The sequence below is a fragment of the Hemitrygon akajei genome, chromosome 26 (genome assembly GCF_048418815.1).
Source record: "Hemitrygon akajei chromosome 26, sHemAka1.3, whole genome shotgun sequence".
Lineage (NCBI taxonomy): Eukaryota > Metazoa > Chordata > Chondrichthyes > Myliobatiformes > Dasyatidae > Hemitrygon > Hemitrygon akajei.
Window position 1 is genome coordinate 39,827,848 of NC_133149.1, and position 20,595 is coordinate 39,848,442.

The 20,595-nt window shown below is 42.1% G+C and overlaps 1 protein-coding gene across 5 annotated transcripts in view; it reads left to right on the forward strand.

Annotated features, from left to right (window-relative positions):
• nlrx1 (NLR family member X1) overlaps positions 1-20,595 on the forward strand; it is a 33,696-nt gene that overhangs the window by 7,793 nt on the left and 5,308 nt on the right. For 3 of the 5 annotated variants that reach the window (XM_073029955.1, XM_073029956.1, XM_073029957.1), the window contains exons 2-7: positions 4,875-5,038; positions 7,755-7,839; positions 9,830-9,921; positions 11,132-13,124; positions 14,958-15,044; positions 19,439-19,690. In XM_073029955.1, coding sequence (XP_072886056.1) covers positions 4,951-5,038; positions 7,755-7,839; positions 9,830-9,921; positions 11,132-13,124; positions 14,958-15,044; positions 19,439-19,690 — 2,597 coding nt within the window. In that variant the 5' untranslated portion in view covers positions 4,875-4,950. The remainder of the gene's footprint in view (positions 1-4,874; positions 5,039-7,754; positions 7,840-9,829; positions 9,922-11,131; positions 13,125-14,957; positions 15,045-19,438; positions 19,691-20,595) is intronic. The other 2 variants (XM_073029959.1, XM_073029958.1) reach the window with 2 other exon arrangements.

The following is a 20,595-nucleotide window of genomic DNA, read 5'->3' on the forward strand; positions in this document are numbered from 1 at the left end:
CAGCAGCATGTGTTGTGAAAATACTTCCTTCCTGGCGGTAACAATGAGAAAAGGGCATGTCCTAGGTGACGGGGATACTTAATGGACGCCACCTTTCTGAGGTACCGCTCCTTGAAAATGTCTTGGACACTATGGAGGCTTGTACCCAAGATGGAGCTGACTAATTTTACAACTTTCTGTAGGTTCTTTCGGTCCCATCTTCAGGGAGCGGTGTCTCAGAAAGGCACTATCAATTATTAAGGACCCCAACATCCAGGGCATGCCCTTTTCTCACTGTTACCATCAGGTACGAGGTACAGATGCCTGAAGGCACACACTCAGTGATTCAGGAACAGCTTCTTCCCCTCTGCCATCCGATTCCTGAATGGACATTGAACCTGTGAACACTACCTCACTTTTTAAAATATATTATTTCTGGTTTTGCATGATTTTTAATCTATTCGATATACGTATACTGTAATTTATTTATTTTCTTCTACGTTATGTATTGCATTGAACTGCTAAGTTAACAAATTTCGTGACACACGCCTGTGATAATAAGCCTGATTCTGATTCTTGTGCAGTAGCCCCCCCCCCCCCATATCAGACAAGTTATTCCCTGGTGATATTGGCTGTTTTTTCCACCCGCTCTCCTACTGGACATATTGTTCAGTATTCACACCCTTCCCTTGGGTTCTAACACCCTAACTACCCCCATTTCATAGCCCTTACGAACAAAAGAATGTTCTTTCCCTAACTGATCCCATTAATTTATAGACCATGACTTTCTTTGTACAGTACCTTATCCCCATGGTTACAGGAATGTTAGAAGTCTGCCCTTTGATTTATCCTCACTTCCCTTCTCCACTCTCCCTGCAACTTAATACTAGCGTTTTTGTTCTTTCCTTCCCTATTCTGACAAATGTTCTTCAACCTGAAGCGTTATCTCTATTTCTCTTTCTGCAGGTGCTTCCTGACTGTGTCTCCAGCATTTTCTATTTTTATTTCAGGTCTCCATCATCTGCAGTTACTTAAGTTTCTAATTTACATATGTAGATAATGGGACATGTAACCAAGACTTAAAGAGCGTGGTTTTTGTTTTGGCAGGAAGAGAAAGATTTGAGGTCAGGAATTGCTAAGGTTGATTATAAGCAAATGCCAATTATATTAAATGTACACAAAGCCACAATTAGAGGAATCAGCTGGTCATGGACTGTTTTGGAGCTCGGGTCTAACTAGCGTATTTTAATCTTTAGGTACAGTTGCTCCATTGGTGTATCAAGCAGGTAGTTGGAGATTAAACCGTTAAAGATGGAGAGGAGATGTGATGGTTGGTGGGTTACTTGAAGACCTTGGACAAGGGAGGGGAAAAAGATAAAAGGGAGAAAATAGGGCCAAGAACAACAATGGATCTGTGTGTGGATCTTGGAGATGAAGGAGAAGATGAGTGTGGGTCATAGGAACTGAAATGGGTGTTTGTTTCTGTTAATGATTCTGCTTTTGTAACTTTCAGTTCCTCAAGTCATTTGTTTCTTGCCCCATAGCAGTACTGCCCTGAATCAAGGTTTGAATTGAATCCGTCTGCCCGCTTCAGCAAAGATTGTTGCTTGTCTCACTTCCCCATTTGTATCTGCTTAAAAACCTGTAACTTTAACATGTTCGGTTGCATTGACCTTCAAATTGAATGATTATCACTGTCTTTTTCACCATTTGAAGCTTTCTAACACGCTGAGTATCCTTAGTATTTTCTCTTCATTTCAAAGTGATGTCAAAGGGTTTGAATCAGAACCACATTTATTACCACTGACAAATGTTGTGAAATGTGAGATTTTGCAGCAGCAGTACAGTGAAATGTATTTAAAAATCTGTGCGTGTGCGTGAGATGGAGTAGCGCCTGGTAGAAAATTGGGACCTCTTCTCTTGTTTCTCTTGATTGCCAATGGAACAGCGTGGAGGACTATGTAACCTGTGGAGTATTGTTTTTTTTTTATTGTGAATCTCTCTTCAGGGCCGATTTCAAGTATCTCATCTGTGGAGTTAAATTCTGAGGACTATGAGAGTTTGTATAAAATCAAAGGGGAACACCAAGGTGAAATTTGCAATGTTCATTTTAGTGCACATTATACAGGGAAACCAATATCAATTTTATGTGAACATTATAGTTGTGCTTTTTGCTCTTTCCGCACGTGGCGTTGGGGTGATCTTTGAAAAAATCAGCAAATGCAAGTTGTAGTTCACTAACATAAATTCCTGAGAGATTTCAACTCTGACCGGAGAAGTATATATGTAGGATGTCTTGACATTTATGATTGGGAGTTTGGATTCCTCACTATACCTCCATTTTGTCTGCCCTATTATGCATGAAAACTCTCCTTTTGTCAAGGAACTTACAAGGTGGAAATGGACTGTACCTTTGAGTTTCATTCCTCAGATCTGCTCAACAGAACTGACTGAGTGTAATTGGGCCATCAGTGGTGGGGACACTTGTCTGGGAGCGGACACTGATGTTACTTATTCTGCAAAGGATTTGAGGCAAAATTGGTGGTTTCTCTGGTGTTTTGATGTTATTGCTATTCGTGGTCCATATCCATGTACAGGAGGATAGGTATCACTGCTGCCGAAAGGACCTTTGGCTCAGATCCCAACTGCACATTTATCAGTTCAATGCAAGAGAAAGCAGCTTGGCTTTGCAGGTACAGCACACGATATCTATGACACCTATATGGTAAAAACTGTCAGGAAATCCTGAACTTAGTACCCTGTCCCAATAGTAGTTCTTGAATGGCAAGATTTCCAAAATGAGCCCTGTGCTGTACTCTTTGATATTATTATCTCAGTTAAGCTGTTTGCTTAAATTTCTGTGTGCAAGAACTTACCTTGCAGAATTTTTTTTGATGGGGTCTGAAAATTGTTCCAAAAATATGTTACCTGGGCTCAAGCACATCCTGTGCTCCCTTCAAACAGCAGATAATTCTCCATATCTGTGGTGAACTACATATACCTGTCTGGACACGCCCCCTGCTGACTGCTCCTGTGGCTCCTCCCACAGACCCCTGTATAAAGGTGATGGAGGTCTGAGCCCGGCCTCTCTGTCTCCAGGATGTAGTATGGTGGTCACTCACTGCTTGTTCCTTCTTCCAGTCAATAAAAGCCGATACCTCGCTTTTACGTCTCAGAGTGAGTTATTGATGGTGCATCAATATCCTTGGTAATTTAAAGGTTAACAGAAGGGATTCTGCAGATGCTGGAAATCCAGAGTAACACACACAAAATGCTGGAGGACCATGGAGGGAATAAACATTTGATGTCTTAGGCTGAGACCCTTGAAGACCTGAGTATCTTGGTAAAGGATTTTGGCCCAAAATGTCAACTGTTTATTCCTCTCCATTGATGCTGCCTGATCTGCTGTGTTCCTCCATTTTGTGTCAGTGTGTAACTTAAGGAGTAAACTGGGTCAAAGCAGATTAATTGGTCATTTCTCTCATTTATTAGTGAGAAATTGTGCTGCATAATTTAAACATTTGCAAAAAGAGTGTTATCAAATTTCTCAGCTCTGTAGATGTGGAAGATTCAAGACTACTGCTAAATATAGCTTAAATTGTTAGTCTAGACGGAACTCGGTGTTCCTTCCTCAATGTTCAATTGCCAGTGATGCAACGTTCTCCATAGAAACTTGCTCTAGACTTTACTGCAAACTAGGGTAGTGCATAATTCTCCATTCAAATGTCTTGGCGTCCAGTGCTAAACATAATAGTTCAACCAGAAAAGTTGATTTGTTGCACGTTTTATCTGAAGCACACCCTTCCTCTTCTCAAAGCTGCTGGATTAATAATTTAGCAGTGCTTGAGATGATACCTGGAAGTTTACACATCATCTACCCTTGAGGAACATTGATACTTCTGCTCTAGGTTTGCAGAGAGAGATGGACGATGAGCTACATGCAGTTTATAGCAAGTCCTCCCAAAAAACAAAGTAATTTTATTTCTAGGCCCCGATTTGAATTCTGAACTGATCCTTGCCACTCAACGTCGCAAATGATAAAGTAGCATTTCCTCGAAAATTATTGGCGCCTGCCATAGTTTTTCAGAAGAATGGTTGGCATTGTGTGCTTTTTTATTTCATCTGACTGTGCACAGCAGGAATTTCTGTTCCCTCATGAAAAATTGATAGAGACCTGTTGCTTTGTCTGTACTGGAATCAGTAACTATAAGACACAAAGCTACTTGTGTTCCTCAGACTGACTATTATATCAATGTGGTTTAAAGTAGCACATTATTTCCTGGAGGCTGCAAGTCATTGACTAAATATTTAATTTGGATTGGATGGTGCATGTTGATAACAGTGTTATTTCTGGAAAGAGTTGTATTTTTGTTAATCTTGGGAAAACATGAGGGAGGGAGAGAAAGAGAGAGCCAATCTACAATGGAGACTTGTATGCAATCCAGTCTTGTGCACTTTCCACCACCTAGATCACAAAATTTCAATTAGCTTAACACACATACCGGATGTCCCGAAGAGTTTTAGTGTGAAAGTGGAATTTTAGCTCCTTCTAATGTGAATTAACTATTACCCTTCAACCATCAGGGTTTGGAACCAGTGTGGACAACTTGACTCACTGCAGCACTGAACACACAGACTCTACAACTCTTGTTCTCAGTATTATTTATTTACTTATTTTTTTTTGTATTTGCACGGTTGGTCTTCCTTTGCAGTTTGGTTACTTGTCAGTCTTAGTGTGTAGCTTTCATTGGTTCTATGGTATTTCTTTATTTTCCTGTAAATGCCTGCAAGAAAATAAAATCTGAAGGTAATAAATGGTGACATCCACGTATTTTGATAATAAATTTACTTTGAACTTTGACGCTGATTGTGAATCTGTCTTATTCTTTTTACAGGTGTGCTTATCTTGTCAATTGATTCTCACTTTCAGGAGTGCGAGAGTTCTGTGAATGTGTGTCTGGCAGAGACAAAATGCAGTGTGTGAAGCATTTACTCACTGGAATAAAATGGACTTCAGTGAAACTCTGGATGGGAAGCTTTCTTATGAATCCTTTTACTAGTAAGTCCTGAGCTTTTAGCATTGTGCACTATCAGACCAATCAACCACACTTTGTCACTTTATAGCAAATTAGAGTGCTTCACTGATATGGTAGTAGTTGATGGTCTATTCTGCTGATGTGCCGCATTTGCTGTGTGATAGTAAACCAGTAAATATTTTAATAAATTGTTTAATTTTAGTCCTTCCATTTCTACCTCCTCACTGCTGCTGCTGAAAGCCTCATTCACACCTGTATCCATTTGAGCTTGTATCCAGTTGCCATTTCATGAGAACCTTGATGTCTTGATTCCAGATGGTACAGATATCCACAGAACCTGCCATATAACAGCATTTAACTCCAGCACTTTAATGGCATTTCATGTTGGCGATCATCCTCGTTGATCTTCACTGATTTAAAAAAAAATAACTTCTTCACACAGTCCTTCATGGAGTTGCTTCTCCACAATTTCCACTCATCCCCCTGCCCCATGACCACAGGGTAATGGAAGGAGACCATTTGGCCCATTGGAGCCTGTGCCAGCTCAATGCATGAGCAGTGATGTAGTTACCAGGACCATCAAACTCAAAATCAGTTACTTTCCCCAAGCAGTAACGCTGATCAACACTTCCACCCACTGACCCACTTTTCCACACCCCCAAGCACCACTACTTTATCATTTCCTGTCAGAGTGACCTTGCGTACAGACACTCCTATACCTTGCGTCACTTTATGGACATAATCAATGTAAACATGTAATATAGTAGATGTTCTTTATCTTAGTGGTTTTCTTTGTGCTACATCAGATCCAGAGTAATAATTAATCATTTCTCCTTTAGACTTATGTACTAGAAATGACATTAAACGATCTTGAATCCTGAAACGTGAATCTCAAATACTCCCCTGCCCTCTCCTGAAAGCCATGGAATTTCCCCCCTCATTTAATTACCCATTTCCTTTGAATGTTGCAGTTCAGTCTGCCTCCACACCACGGTCTCATTTGAGCAACACTAAATGCTGGAGGGAAATAAAGAGTCAAGGAAGGTCCTTGGCCCAAAATATCAACTGTTTATTCCCTTCCATAAATGCTGCCTGACCTGCTGAGTTCCTCCAGCATTTTGTGTTTTGCTCTGGATTTCCAGTATCTGCAGAATCTCTTGTTTCTGATTGCAGTCTAATTTATTCTGCTCTTTCATTTGGTGCCTCACAAATGCTACATGTCAAGTTACCACGTCAACACTCTTATCACTAAACCCCACCAGATCTATCTCTCTATTTTGAATAGTTTTCGTTGAACAAACCTCAGCGAACTAGTGTTCCATCCCATCCTCCAGCTGGCTGGTATCCATCCATCCTCCAGCTGGCTGGTATCCATCCATCCATCCCTGGTCTTGGGAATATCTTTGAAGTTGTTGCACGTGTCCAAGTCGTTGGGTAGCTCTGCCGGGTTGTCTGACCCGACCGTGCTGCTCCAGCCCTCCTCCAGTTCTCTACCTCTTTCAACATCCCAGCTCTTTACTTCAACCCCTCCTCCTCTCCCAGTTTCACCTATCACCTACCACCTTGTGCTGCTTTGTTACTCTGAATTCCCATCTTATTTCCAGTCCTGATGTAGGGTCTTGGCCCAAAATATCAATTGCTTACTCTTTTCCATGGATGCTGCCTGGCTGGAATTCCTCCAGCATTTTGTGTGGGTTGCTTTGGATTTCCAACATCTGTAGATTTTCTTCTGTTTGAGAGTTTATTTTAGTTCACCTTGTTTGTTTGAAAATGTCACCCATTTCTAAGCAGGCAGCAATGCCTGTGACTTTAATGTAAGATTTCATAAAGCCCTTCCAGAGAAGTTTGTTACAAAGTAAAGAGGCCAAGATAGCTCACCAATGCCTCTACTTTCTCAGGAGGTTAACAAAATGTAGCATATGGCCTTTGACCTTCAATAATTTTTATCGATGCACCAGATGCATCACAGCTTTGTGTGGCAACTGCTCTGCCCGAAACCGCAAGAAACAGCAGAGAGTTGTTGACATGGCAACCAGCCTCTTCTCCATGGACTCTATCTGCACTTCTTGTTGCCTGAGTGAGGCAGCCAGCATAACTAAGACACCTCCTCTCCTGACTCTTGACATTCTTTCTTCTACCCTCCTCCCATCAAGCAGAAGATAGAAAACACTGGAGAAAGAGTTTTTCACCATACTTTAGCATATGTGATGATAATAAACTGATTTACCAATATATATTGACATGTGGAGAATGTATCCACTCTTTGTGAATTGAGTCTGAAAGAAAGAACAATAAATATAGGCAATTACTATTAAGTGAGGCATAACTATTCCAATCAGGTTCTCATTTTAACCAATGTGTTAACCATGAAGTGTCACTGTAACTGAGGCGAATTACATCAGCTATATGAAAAAGGGAAGCTGTGGTTTTTATGAATTGAGATGAGTGGTCACATGAGGTGAAAACAAAGTGTGTGTGATGCATTGGGAACTGTGTACTGAATCCAGTGACTGTTGATTGAGACAGCTTGCAGGGAACTGCAGGGAATCCAGATATTTCAATAAGTCTGGAAGTATTTTCATAAGAACTAGCTGTAAGGCTTGAGATCAGGAGTATTTGATGGATTCCTGGTCACACGGAAGTTATTCTGGAACTACTGTATTCTGAGCATTCTTCAAATTCACTTAGTGCATTTGCTTACCTCGGTTTCTGCTATTGATTCATTTGGCTTCTCACCAGGTGCATGCAGGACAACATCTGGAAGGTTTCAGCATGGGCCACTGCCAAACGTGAAGCAGATTATCTTTGCGATCGCTGGGAACTTGTGAGTTCAGATTTTGAGTCTGCCATCTTGCGTGCAAGAGTTCAGAAGTGGCTGCTTGGCATCATTTTGAGGGAGGCAAAGAGTGGGAATAAAGGGAGCCTTTTCTGTTTGGCTGCCGGTGACTAGTGGCATTCCATGGGGATCAGTGTTGGGACTGATTCTTTTTACATTATATGTCAATGATTTGGATGATGGAATTGATGGCTTTGTTGTAAAGTTTGCATATGATATGAAGATAGGTGGAGGGACAGGTAGTTTGGAGGAAGTTGAGAGCCTACAGAAGGACTTAGACAGGTTTAGAGAATGGGCAAAGAAGTGACAGTGTCGGGAAGTGTATGGTCATGTACTTTGGTAGAAGAAATGAAAGCATAGACTATTTTCTAAGCGGAGAGAAAGTTCAAAAATCTGATGTTCAAAGGGACTTTGGAGTCCCCATGCAGGATTCCCCTAAAGGTTAATTTGCAGGTTGAGTCAGTGGTGAGGAAGGCAAATGTGATGTCAGCATTCATTTCAAGAGAACTGGAATATGAAAGCAAATATATTGAGGCTTTATAAAGCCCTGGTGAGGCCTCACTTGGAGTATTGAGAGCAGTTTTGGGCCCTTAGAAAGGACATTCTGAAACTGGAGAGGATTCAAAGGAGGTTCACAAAATCGATTCTGGGATTGAAAGGCATGTCCTATAAGGATATATAGCATAAGAGCATTTGATGACTCTGGGCCTGTACTCACTGGAACTCAGAAGAATGATGGGTGACCTCATTGAAACCTACTGACTGTTGAAAGGCCTCAGTAGAGTGGACGTGGAAAGGTTGTTTCCTATGGTGAGGGATTTTAAGACAGAGGACACAGCTTCGGAATAGAGGGGCGTCCTTTTAGAATGAAGATGAGGAATTTCTTTAGCCAAAGAGTGGTGAATCTGTTGAATTTATTACCACAGGTGGCTGTGGAGGCCAATTCATTGGGTATATTTCAGGCAGAGGTTGATAGATTCTTGATTGGTCAGGGCATGAAGGGATATGGGGAGAAGGCAGGAGATTGGGGCTGAGAGGGAAAATAGATCAGCCATGATGAAATGGCGGAGCTGACTCGATGGGCCAAATGGTCTAATTCTGCTCTTGTATCTTATGGTTTTATTTGGCAGAATACTAGATCTCCGTGTGCCTCTCACAGCCCAGAAGGACAACTACATTGTATAGAAGTGAGCTATTCAGCCCATCTAGTCATTCCTGTGATATCCACCCAAATCCCCTTCCACTTTCCTCTGTTGCCTTAATAATTATGATGGGAGACACCACCACCATCTATATATTTAAACAAAAAAAGTCCATAAGATGTAGGAGCAGAATTAGGCCATTCGGCCCATTGAGTCTACTCCCCCATTTGATCACGGCTGGGATATCTAGGTCCAGAGGGCACAGCCTCACAATAAAGGACATCACATTAGAACAGAGATGCTGAATTTCTTCAGCCAGAGGGTGGCAAATCTGTGGAATTGATTTCCACATTTGGCTTTGAAGGCCAAGTCATTGGATATATTTAAGACAAAGATTGATAGGTGATTAAATAGAAAGGGTATCTAAGTTATGGAGAGAAGGCAGGAGAATGGTGTTGAGAGGGGAAAATAAATCGGCCATGATCAAATGGTGGAGCAGACTCAATGGGGTGAATGACTAAATTCTGCTCCTGTGTCTTATGGCTTTATCAGTCTTATCTGCACCTCAGAACCAAAGCGAAAACCAGTCTCTCAATCCCAAGCAGCAGCTAAGTTACAAAAATGTTCCATTACAATTGCCCTGCAGCCATGAAGGATGATAGGCACTTGGGCATGTCACAGTACTGTCCAATCTACTGTAGGGCGTTGTATTTATGGTATGTGCTCCAAATCATCTCCAGGCCACTTCATTTAGATTGTTGTGATGGAGGAGCTACTTATCCATACCACCAGCAGTCAAAGAAAAACTCTCCTTTCTCCTTTCCTTTTTCATCCAGAAATCCCTCCACCATTGGAAGGCCTGGATCCGCGCAGCATTACCAATGTGCACACCACCAGTGCAGGGCACTTAGCACCAGCTCTGCTCAAGGTAGGACTGCTTGCAAGACATCGGATTTCTGTTATTCCTTTAATGTTGCAAACCCTCCCTTGAATGTGACGTGGACATTATCAGACCAAAATTGGCAGAGCCAAGAATTAGACATTTAAGAGTTGACTAAAGCCATGCTTCAAAGCGAAGTCTGTGTAGAGCATCTTAAGGAGACGAGAAAGAGCTGGAGAGGCTTGTGTCCTCTGTTCCCAAGACCACAACCTCAGCTTCGGAGTTCAAGACCTCGGCAGCTGCAAGACTGAGTCCCACTTGTAGTGTAAAGGGGGAGGGGTTGCACAAGAGGAAAGGGTTTGAGGATTGGAAAGGACTACAGACTCAATGATGAGCATGACCACCGTTAACTGTAAATTAAAGGATTATGTGCAGTTTTCAAATTCATTACAAGTAAAACAGTGTGAGCTTAACTGAGGTGTACCAAAGAGAGGCTAAGAAACAATGAACAGGTAGGTCTTATGGCTTTTAGAGGAGGTCATTAACTATGAAACAAATAATAGAAGGATAAAGAGAGGAACTGAAAGGTTTTTAGAACCAAAGAGTGGTTGGGGGTCTGAAGCTCAAGTGTTGGGGGCAGAAACCCTCACCACTTTTCGAAATGTGTGTGGATGTGTACTTGGTGGCATGCAAGCCAAAACACTGAGCTAGCAAGCGGGATTAAACTCAATCACCTGATCCTTCTGTTATGAGACCTTTCAATGATCCCCTTCTATAACAAGATGGACTCGAGACCTCACAATCTACCTCATCAGAGCCTTGTACCTTATTGTCTGCCTGCAGTACACCTTCTCTGTAACTATAACATTTTATTCTGCACTGTGTTTTTGCTTTTCCCTTGAACCACCTCACTGTACTGGCACAATGAAAAGATCTGCGTGGATGGAAGGCATGCACAGTCATGGGGCGGCCCAGTAGTGTAGTGCTCAGTGTACCAGTATTACAACACCAACATCCTGGTTTCAATTCTGCTGTTGACTGTAAGGAGTTTGTATGTTTCCCCCCATGACCGTGGGCCTCCTCCAGGTGTTCCAGTTTCTCCCCACATTCCAAAAGGCGTATGGGTTAGTAGGACACAATGAACTAAATGGCCTCCTTTTATGGTCTGTTCTTTGTGCTCTAAATGTGTTTAATGCGGGGCTCTTGAATTGAGATTTAAATGAAGAATCCTTACCAAGCCAAATTCTGTCTGTTTCAGCAGATCCCATTGAAGAGCACAGAAAGCGACTGAAAGCTTGGTTTGGTTTTCTGCCCAGTGAGGAAAAGCAGTTTGGCTTATTTTCAGTGGAAAACTGGCACATAGAGCCAGTGATTGTTGAAAGCTCTCCTGAAGAGAACAGAGAACTCACAGCAAGACTCGGAATCTACAGTCACATTGAACCCAAAGAATCCAAGATCATAAAGCTCAATAAAGTGTTCTCATCTGGGTCTATTGAGTCTCCGGTAAAGAATGTAGTTTTGTTTGGGATGGTGGGAATGGGGAAGGCAACAGTGGTTAAGAGGCTTGTCTTGGACTGGTGTGACGGTGAGTTAAATGAGTTTGATCTGATCCTCCCATTCTCCTGTGAAGATTTGTCCTCACAGAATCAGTCCATTTCTCTGAACAAGTTGATCTGTCAGAAGTATACTCAGCTGAAATCGATTGCCCCTCAAATTGGGTCAGGAAAAGCAGGGAACATCCTCTTTATTTTCAATGGTCTGGAGCAGCTTAAACTTGACTTTCGCCTCTTAAAGAACAGACTTTGTAATGATCCAAATGAGCCCCTACCACCTGGCAACTTGCTCGTCAACCTGCTTCGCAAATACATGCTCCCAGATGCCAGCATCCTGGTCACAACGCGTCCTTCAGTCTTGCATTCGATCCCAACCAAGTATGTAGACAAGTACACCCGTATCTGTGGTTTCAGTGATGTTGCACAGCAGTATCTGTACTTCAGGAACAGGCTGGAAGTGTCTCAGGACGGTAAAACCAATGAAGATTTGCTGATGATGCTCTATAAGAATATGGAAAGACAAAGCCAGATCACAGCAGGCTGCTTTTTACCATCCTATTGCTGGCTGATCTGTGTCACGCTGCATTTCCTCCACTTTACCACTGCGAACATGCCTGTTCAGACACTGACTGGCATCTATACCAACTTCCTGAGATTCAATTTTGGGGGTGAAATTCTAGACTGCAGCAATCAGCAAAGCATGTCAATTGTGCGCTACATTGCCAAAACGGTCGGCAAGCTTGCCTATGAGGGGATAGAAAAGAAGACTTCAGTTTTCAGCGAAGAGGACCTGCAGAGATGCTTTGGATTGGATGCCATGTCAGAGGAAGAGTTGAATCAGGTCACTACATTTCAGATTGATATGCTGGGCTTTTTCATGTCTCCCATTGCTCAATCTAGCTGTGAACCCCTTCTCAAGTTCACCATACCTGCGATGCAAGAGTACTTGGCTGCTCTGTATGTTGTCTTGGGTGAGAAGAAAACCGTCTTAGAGCAAGTTGGAAACATGGTGTCTGAAACCATTGGAAAAGCCAGTGAAGATGTGACTGCAATTTTGTCCATTGTCTCCAAACTGCTGCCATTCAGAATTCTGGCTTTTGTAAGGCTCGTAAATATTTTCCCACGGATCTTTGGAAAGATCAATTGGAAGAGCAAGAAGGCAATTGCTAACACCATAATCTTTGAAATGTTCAGGCAAGATGATGAGTTCAACAGCGATGTTTTGGAACAAATAAATGATAGCATTCTTGGAGAGAGGGAAAGTGGTGGAAAAATGGATGCTCAGTGCTTTGAGCTCTTCCCAACTTTCATGGCTGGTTTACTAGCTCAGGAGAATCGCTCCCTCCTAAATCAGCTTGGGTGTACGATAAAGAATGTAACCGTGCGTGAAATAGCAAATAACTTGAAGAAGCATCTCAGCAGCACTGTCAATCAGCAAATGGCTCCTTCAGAGCTCATGGACCTCCTTATTTTCCTGTACGAGCTGCAGAATGATGCTTTTTCTGGGGAGATCAGCAGAACCTTAAATAGTTTGAATTTATCTCAAGTTAAGATGACTTTATTAAAGTGCATCGTGATTGTATCAGTTATGAATACATCGAACCATCTAATTGAGATGATGGACTTGAGCCTCTGCAACTTGTCAGGAGACCACATAAAAATCCTCCACCCAATTCTTCGCAGATGCAAGAATTTAAAGTAAGTTTTCCAATTTTTTTTCATCTTTGGAAAAGTAAAACATAAAACGGAGTCGAAGTCAGAATTGGTGGAAGATCGTTAACCTGATAAGTTAAATCTCTGGCTCTCTCCACAGATGCGGCCTGACCTGCAGAGCTTTGTCTTCCAGCATTTTCTATTTTGTTTTTGTTTTATTCCCCTCTTTCTCTTTTTCAGTCCACTCTAACCCTTTCTACTTTTCCTGGGAATATCGATTGAAATAGTGTGTTGAGGATCTATATCCAGTGCAGTTCTTCGGTAACTTAAGGAAAAGTATGCACACTCTCTGCTGAGACGTCTCTTGGTTCATTTCGTTCTCGGTCTTTGCTAGAGTAGGTCAAGACGTTGGCTTCGTACAGAAAAAAACATGCAATCACACTACAGTTTTGTAGAGTCAGGGATTGGGACCACAAGTGCCAAATTTTTGACAATTCAATTCAAGTTTAATTGTCATTCAGCTGTACGTGAATACTCATGAATACAGCCAAATGAGACTATTCCAAGGTGCAAAGCACATTACTGACAGTCACAGACAAGAACACATTCATGGAATAAAAGTCCCAACACCCCCCCCCCCCCCACCCACACCCTCCAGCAGCCTGATGCCCAGTCCTCACACATACAAGTCCACAAACCCATTTAGAATATCAGTTAAGTACAACGAGGCCGAATATGCATGTATATAGTCCGGACCCCCAGCCCACCGAGATCATCTGTTGCTAACAGGAGAAAACCTGCATATACAGGAAATTCAGGTAACACACACAAAATGTTGGAGGAACTCAGCAGGTCAGGCAGCATCTGTGGAAAAGAGTGAACAGTCGATGTATCAGGCTGAAACATCTCAGCAGGACGTATCATCTGTCGACCGGCCCCAACACCTGCCAGGCAACCGCAGCTTCGAGGCCCAGTCCTCGCACATACAGAATATTAGTAAAAATACAACGGCACAGAATATGCTTGTATAGAGTATTAAATCTTGTTCAAGTAGATTTCCCTGGCTTCCTGTAAATAATGATATGCCCAATATAGAGAGAATGTGCTTTTCTATCACCCCTTTAATATGCTCCAGTGTTTTATGGCTAATATAGTACATTTGAAATGTGGCCAGTGTAGGAAACACTGCAGCCAGTTGCATGAAGTTGTAGCAACAACACTTTATTGATCCCTAACAACAGTATTCTGGGAATGATGAGAGCAGAAAAGGGGCCTCGGTTTAACACCTGCAAGATGGAAGCTCTGCTTTACTCCATACTCCTTGGGAGGTCAGGTCTAGATTATGTCTAGTTCCTGGAGTGGGGCTTGAATTCTGTTACTGACCACAGATTCTTCAGAGTCCACTATGGCACTGGTACATTCAACTGGAATCTGTGTGATGGAAGGAAACAAAAGTGAATGCTGCCACGGCAGGTGAAGATCGCAAAGATGTGCTTGCTCAGTTTCAACCTTGCAAAAACTGCATGCAAAAAGAGTTGCATAGAGCAGGTGAGGGGCCATAAACCTGCAATATCACCTGTTTCTCTGAAGATTCTGTCTGAGTTGCTGAGTACTTCTAAAATGATCATTTTTACTGCAGAGCTGTATATTAAACAGTTAGGCTGACCTCCCTGGCTCATTTATCTTCCAAAATAGATTTGCCTGCGCTCCCATTACCAATTGGTTAGAGAATTAACAAGAATCAATGCCTTTGGCAAATATTCGATGGACTGTGAGCACACCCTCTTTCTCTCTCCAATCTGATTACAATCTTTTGGTTTTGTTTATTGAAAGTGTAATTTAATTACTGTATTAAAGTTAATTTGTTTTTCTTTGCAGCTTGCAGTTTAACAATTTGGAGATTGGTGCCTGGAAGGAGATTAGCAATCTATTACAGGATCCAAATTGTGCAATAGAAAATCTGTGGTAAGGCTAGATCTTTGTTAAGCCAAATCTGACTCATTTGCCTTTTGTGATGCAAGTTGTTTGTCTTCAGGGGTGTCAAACTCATTTTAGGTCACGGGCCAGATTGAGCAAAATGCAGCTTCATGCAGGCCGGATCAGTCGGACGCGTGCGAACGCAGCTTTCGTTACCTCCGTTTTTTCAGCCTGCTCTCATGTGTCTCAGTCTCTGCTATAACTACAAAGTGTTTCACTTTACAAATTCCGTTTCTTATGAAGAAGACTGCCGAATAAACACTAAAAACCCTGAAAACCTGGTACCTGAATAAACTCAGCATTAGCCATATCATACGCCATAGGCGCTTCGATTACTGGGGCCAGCTTTAATAGTAATTAGATATTATCTCGCGGGCCAAAGATAATTCCACCGCGGGCCTTGAGTTTGACATATATGCTCTATGATATTCCAAGTTGACCTCTTGCTCGACCACAAGACACAGAAGTATTAGGCCATTCAGCCCATCATGTCTGCCCTGATGCATTGTGGCTGTGTTGAGGTTTGTCTCCAAGAAGCACTGCAGCGACTTGTTCAGCAGCAGCTCCCAAACTCACCACCTTAGAAATGAGGGCAGCAGGTGGATGGAAGTATCTCCACTTCCAACATCCCCTTCCAATTCGTGCACCCTCATTTGGGCACCTATTATTGTACTTGCCACTATTGGGACAAAATTCTAAAAGTACCTTCGAGGGTGGTTACACATTAGCTGTAATTCTGATTTTACAAATGATGGTCTCCTTCTGGGAAAGAATACATTAAATTGACTAAGACTGTAATTTTAATTTTCAAGGGCTTCATTGCCTTAAAAGAATACTTATGTAACGCTTAGGGCTATTGGCTTGTGTTTGTCTAGGGGAAAATCCGTCCACCTGCCAAACCGTGTCTCCCATTTGTGTGGATGCTGTGTAATGCACACTGGTACAAACTCGCACACACAATATCAGACAGCACACAATGTACGTTTTACAGATTACTCTTTATAAATCTTCCTGGAGCTAAGTAATTACTAGTGATACAATATAAAAAGAAAGAAAAGGGCGCCAATACTTATCAGAGTTCAATCAGTTCATGCACAACCGTTGAAGATCAATTACCAAAGCCGTCTGTCTACCATTCGATCTTCTCTGACCTCCTCGACCCGCCGCCTGGGACCAACCTCGGTGGTCAACCAGAGCGTGTCCAGCACGTCCTTCCTCTTCGGTTCTCGTCCCGAAAACCCCGCGCACTGACTCCAGGTTCCCACACGTACAGATAGAACAACATCGCTTCCCGTGGTTATAACCATATAACAATCACAGCACGGAAACAGGCCATCTCGGCCCTCCTAGTCCGTGCCGAACTCTTAATCTCACCTAGTCCCACCTACCCGCACTCAGCCCATAACCCTCCACTCCTTTCCTGTCCATATACCTATCCAATTTTACCTTAAATGACACAACTGAACTGGCCTCTACTACTTCTACAGGAAGCTCATTCCACACAGCTATCGCTCTCTGAGTAAAGAAATACCCCCTCATGTTCCCCTTAAACTTTTGCCCCCTAACTCTCAAATCATGTCCTCTCGTTTGAATCGCCCCTACTCTCAATGGAAACAGTCTATTCACGTCAACTCTATCTATCCCTCTCAACATTTTAAATACCTCGATCAAATCCCCCCTCAACCTTCTACGCTCCAATGAATAGAGACCTAACTTGTTCAACCTTTCTCTGTAACTTAAGTGCTGAAACCCAGGTAACATCCTAGTAAATCGTCTGCACTCTCTCTAATTTATTGATATCTTTCCTATAATTTGGTGACCAGAACTGTACACAATATTCCAAATTTGGCCTTACCAATGCCTTGTACAATTTTAACATTACATCCCAACTTCTGTACTCAGTGCTCTGATTTATAAAGGCCAGTGTTCCAAAAGCCTTCTTCACCACCCTATCTACATGAATCTCCACCTTCAGGGAACTATGCACTGTTATTCCTAGATCTCTCTGTTCCACTGCATTCCTCAATGCCCTACCATTTACCCTGTATGTTCTATTTGGATTATTCCTGTCAAAATGTAGAACCTCACACTTCTCAGCAGTAAACTCCATCTGACAACGTTCAGCCCATTCTTCTAACCGGCATAAATCTCCCTGCAAGCTTTGAAAACACACCTCATTATCCACAACACCTCCTACCTTAGTATCATCGGCATACTTACTAATCCAATTTACCACCCCATCATCCAGATCATTTATGTATATTACAAACAACATTGGGCCCAAAACAGATCCCTGAGGCACCCTGCTAGTCACCGGCCTCCATCCCGATAAACAGTTATCCACCACTACTCTCTGGCATCTCCCATCTAGCCACTGTTGAATCCATTTTATTACTCCAGCATTAATACCTAATGACTGAACCTTCTTAACTAACCTTCCATGTGGAACTTTGTCAAAGGCCTTGCTGAAGTCCATATAGACTACATCCACTGCCTTACCTTCGTCAACATTCCTCGTAACTTCTTCAAAAAATTCAATAAGGTTTGTCAAACATGACCTTCCACGCACAAATCCATGCTGGCTACTCCTAATCAGATCCTGTCTATCCAGATAATTATAAATACTATCTCTAAGAATACTTTCCATTAATTTACCCACCACTGATGTCAAACTGACAGGTCTATAATTGCTAGGCTTACTTCTAGAACCCTTTTTAAACAATGGAACCACATGAGCAATACGCCAATCCTCCGGCACAATCCCCGTTTCTAATGACATCTGAAAGATCTACGTCAGAGCTCCTGCTATCTCTACACAAACTTCCCTCAAGGCCCTGGGGAATATCCTGTCAGGACCCAGAGATTTATCCACTTTTAAATTTCTTTAAAGCACCAGTACTTCCACCTCTTTGATTGTCATAGGTTCCATAACTTCCTTACTTGTTTCCCACACCTTACACAATTCAATATCCTTCTCCTTAGTGAATACCGAAGAGAAGAATCATTCAAAATCTCTCCCATCTCCCTCAGCTCCACACATAGCTGACCACCCTGATTCTCTAAGGGACCAATTTTATCCCTCACTATCCTCTTGCTTTTAATATAACTATAGGAACCGTTAGTTCCTCCGTTATCAATAATTATAATCCAAACATTTCAACTAAACAGAGCATTACCAAATCAGTTGCATACAAAGAAGCCATTTTATATATGCAGTTAACATTACAGTTAATAATCTGAGAACCCTGCACTTATTATTTACATAGAAACAAGAAAAATTACAGAGCATGCATCCTCCTGCCCCGCTGAGTTAACTACTGTTATTAATATTGGTTTATAGATCATATGATCAATATGTGCCCAAGTAAATGAGTGTTAGATTGGAATTTGGGTTTTTTTTTTGTGTTCATCCTGAAAATCTTCTAAAGGGGACTCAATTTCTTGTGTTTGGAGTGTTTTGCAGAGGTTTTTTTTCTTTTTTGGCTCTTTTTCATGCAGGGAAACACTAAATGAAGGAGTGGGCTCAGGAGGGGCAATACATGGTGAAGGGCAGGGAGGGAAATAGGGAAGCAGGAGGAGGAGGACAGGTTAAGAGCATGGGATTGAGAGGATGATTAGGGACCGGGCCCTTTCCTCTTCCCTCAGTCATTTTTTTGAATGCCAAGTTACATGGGAACCAGTCTTACATCCTATTCTTGTACAATTCAGTGATGCCCTTAGAAAACATGACCAGCTCCCACCCTCAATCCAGTAGTGAAGCTCCCCTTCCATCACTGATGGATGGGAAATTGTGGGGCACTTTTGTAGAATCTGGATGCACCTAAACAGTGATTCCTAGTGCAGAGAGTGATCACTCTTACAGGGGAGGTTATCACTGGATTAAGATGACTTCCGTAGTTCAGAATCTGAATTGTTTATTGATGCTGACTTCATGTATGTAAAGAAATTTATTGTTTTGTGGCACCAGTCCAGTGCAAGTCATTAAAAAAACAAACTACAATAAAAATAAAAAAGATAAATAGTACAAAAGAGGAATTGTGAGGTAGTGTCCATGGACAGTTCAGAAATCTGACGGTTGTGGGGAAGAAGTTGTTCCTAAAACAATGAGTGTGTGTCTTTAGGCTCCTGTACCTCCTCTCTGGTAGTAACAAGAGGAAGGCATATCCTGGGTGGTGGAGGTCCTTGATGATGGCTGCAACCTTCTTGAGGCACATTTAGAAGATGTCCTCGATGGTGGGGAGGCTCATGCCCGTAATGGAGCTGGCCGATTTTCAAAAGCTGAATAACTGTTGTCTGGAGAATAATTACATGTCCTCATCGAGGAAAATAATCTCAGATTTTTTTCCAGGACTATAAGCTTGTGATCTTTGTTTAACCCTCAGGCTTTGTCACAACATATTGTCAGAGGCTGCGATTAACAGTATTGGAACTTCCATCACTCAGAATCGTTCTATTTCCCATTTCTCTTTGTTTCATACGTCACTTGGTGACGATGGTCTGGGAATCCTTATGCCATACATCAAGGATAACACAAATCTAAAGGAGATTAACCTCGCCTATAATCTCATCACTGATGATGGTGCAGTGGCCCTTGTGGAGATGGTCAAAGAACATCCAACGCTGGAAAAAGTTCAGTGAGTAGTGTCAATGCTTGCCATTTATCTTCATAGAATCCAAGAATAAAGCAGTTGAGAAGGGGGTTTTGGCCCTGGCATGCCTCTACCAGCTCCTTAAGAGATCCATTAAATTGGTCCTGCTCAATACTAAGATATTTTTTATTTGCTTATTAAATACCCTCCCAAAACCTTATAATTTACTTTTCCCTATTAAATTTGTTTTCACAACCCTTTCAAACAACCCATTCCAGATCACAGCAGCTCATTGTGTGACTCTTTTGTTCTGCATCTCTCCTGTAACATTTTTTTGCCAGCCTTTATTAATCTGGCCTCTGGTTATCAATCCTTCTGCGACTGAAACCTTTTCCGAAGTTTCCTTACAATCTCTCTGGTCTAAAGAGAGCAAGCACTGCATCACCACCCTCCGGTTCCTCTCCTCCTTCCCTTTCTCCCATGGTCCACTGTCCACTCTCCTCTCTGATTCCTCCTCCTTTAGCCCTTTATCTTTTCCATCTATCACCTCCCAGCTTCTGACTTCATCCCATCCACTCCCCCTCGCCTGGTTTAACCAGTTTGTACTACCGGTACTCCTTCTCCACCTACCTTCTTATTCTGGCTTCTTCCCTCTCCTTACCAGTCCTGATGAAGGGTTTCAGCCCGAAATGTCGGGCAGCATCGATGGAGAGAGAAATAAGCAGTTGACATTTTAGGCCAAGACCCCAAATTGTTTTGTGTGTCTTGTTCACTTGTGTCCATTCCTTTGACAGATCATAAAGTGTCATTCCCATGTGACATCTAACCATTATGTTGTAGCTGAGCATAACTTCCTTGCTTTTATACACTGTTTTTTAGGAATACTAAGGATCCCAGAATCAGAATTAACTTTATTATCAGTGGCATATGTCATGAAATGTGTTGTTTTG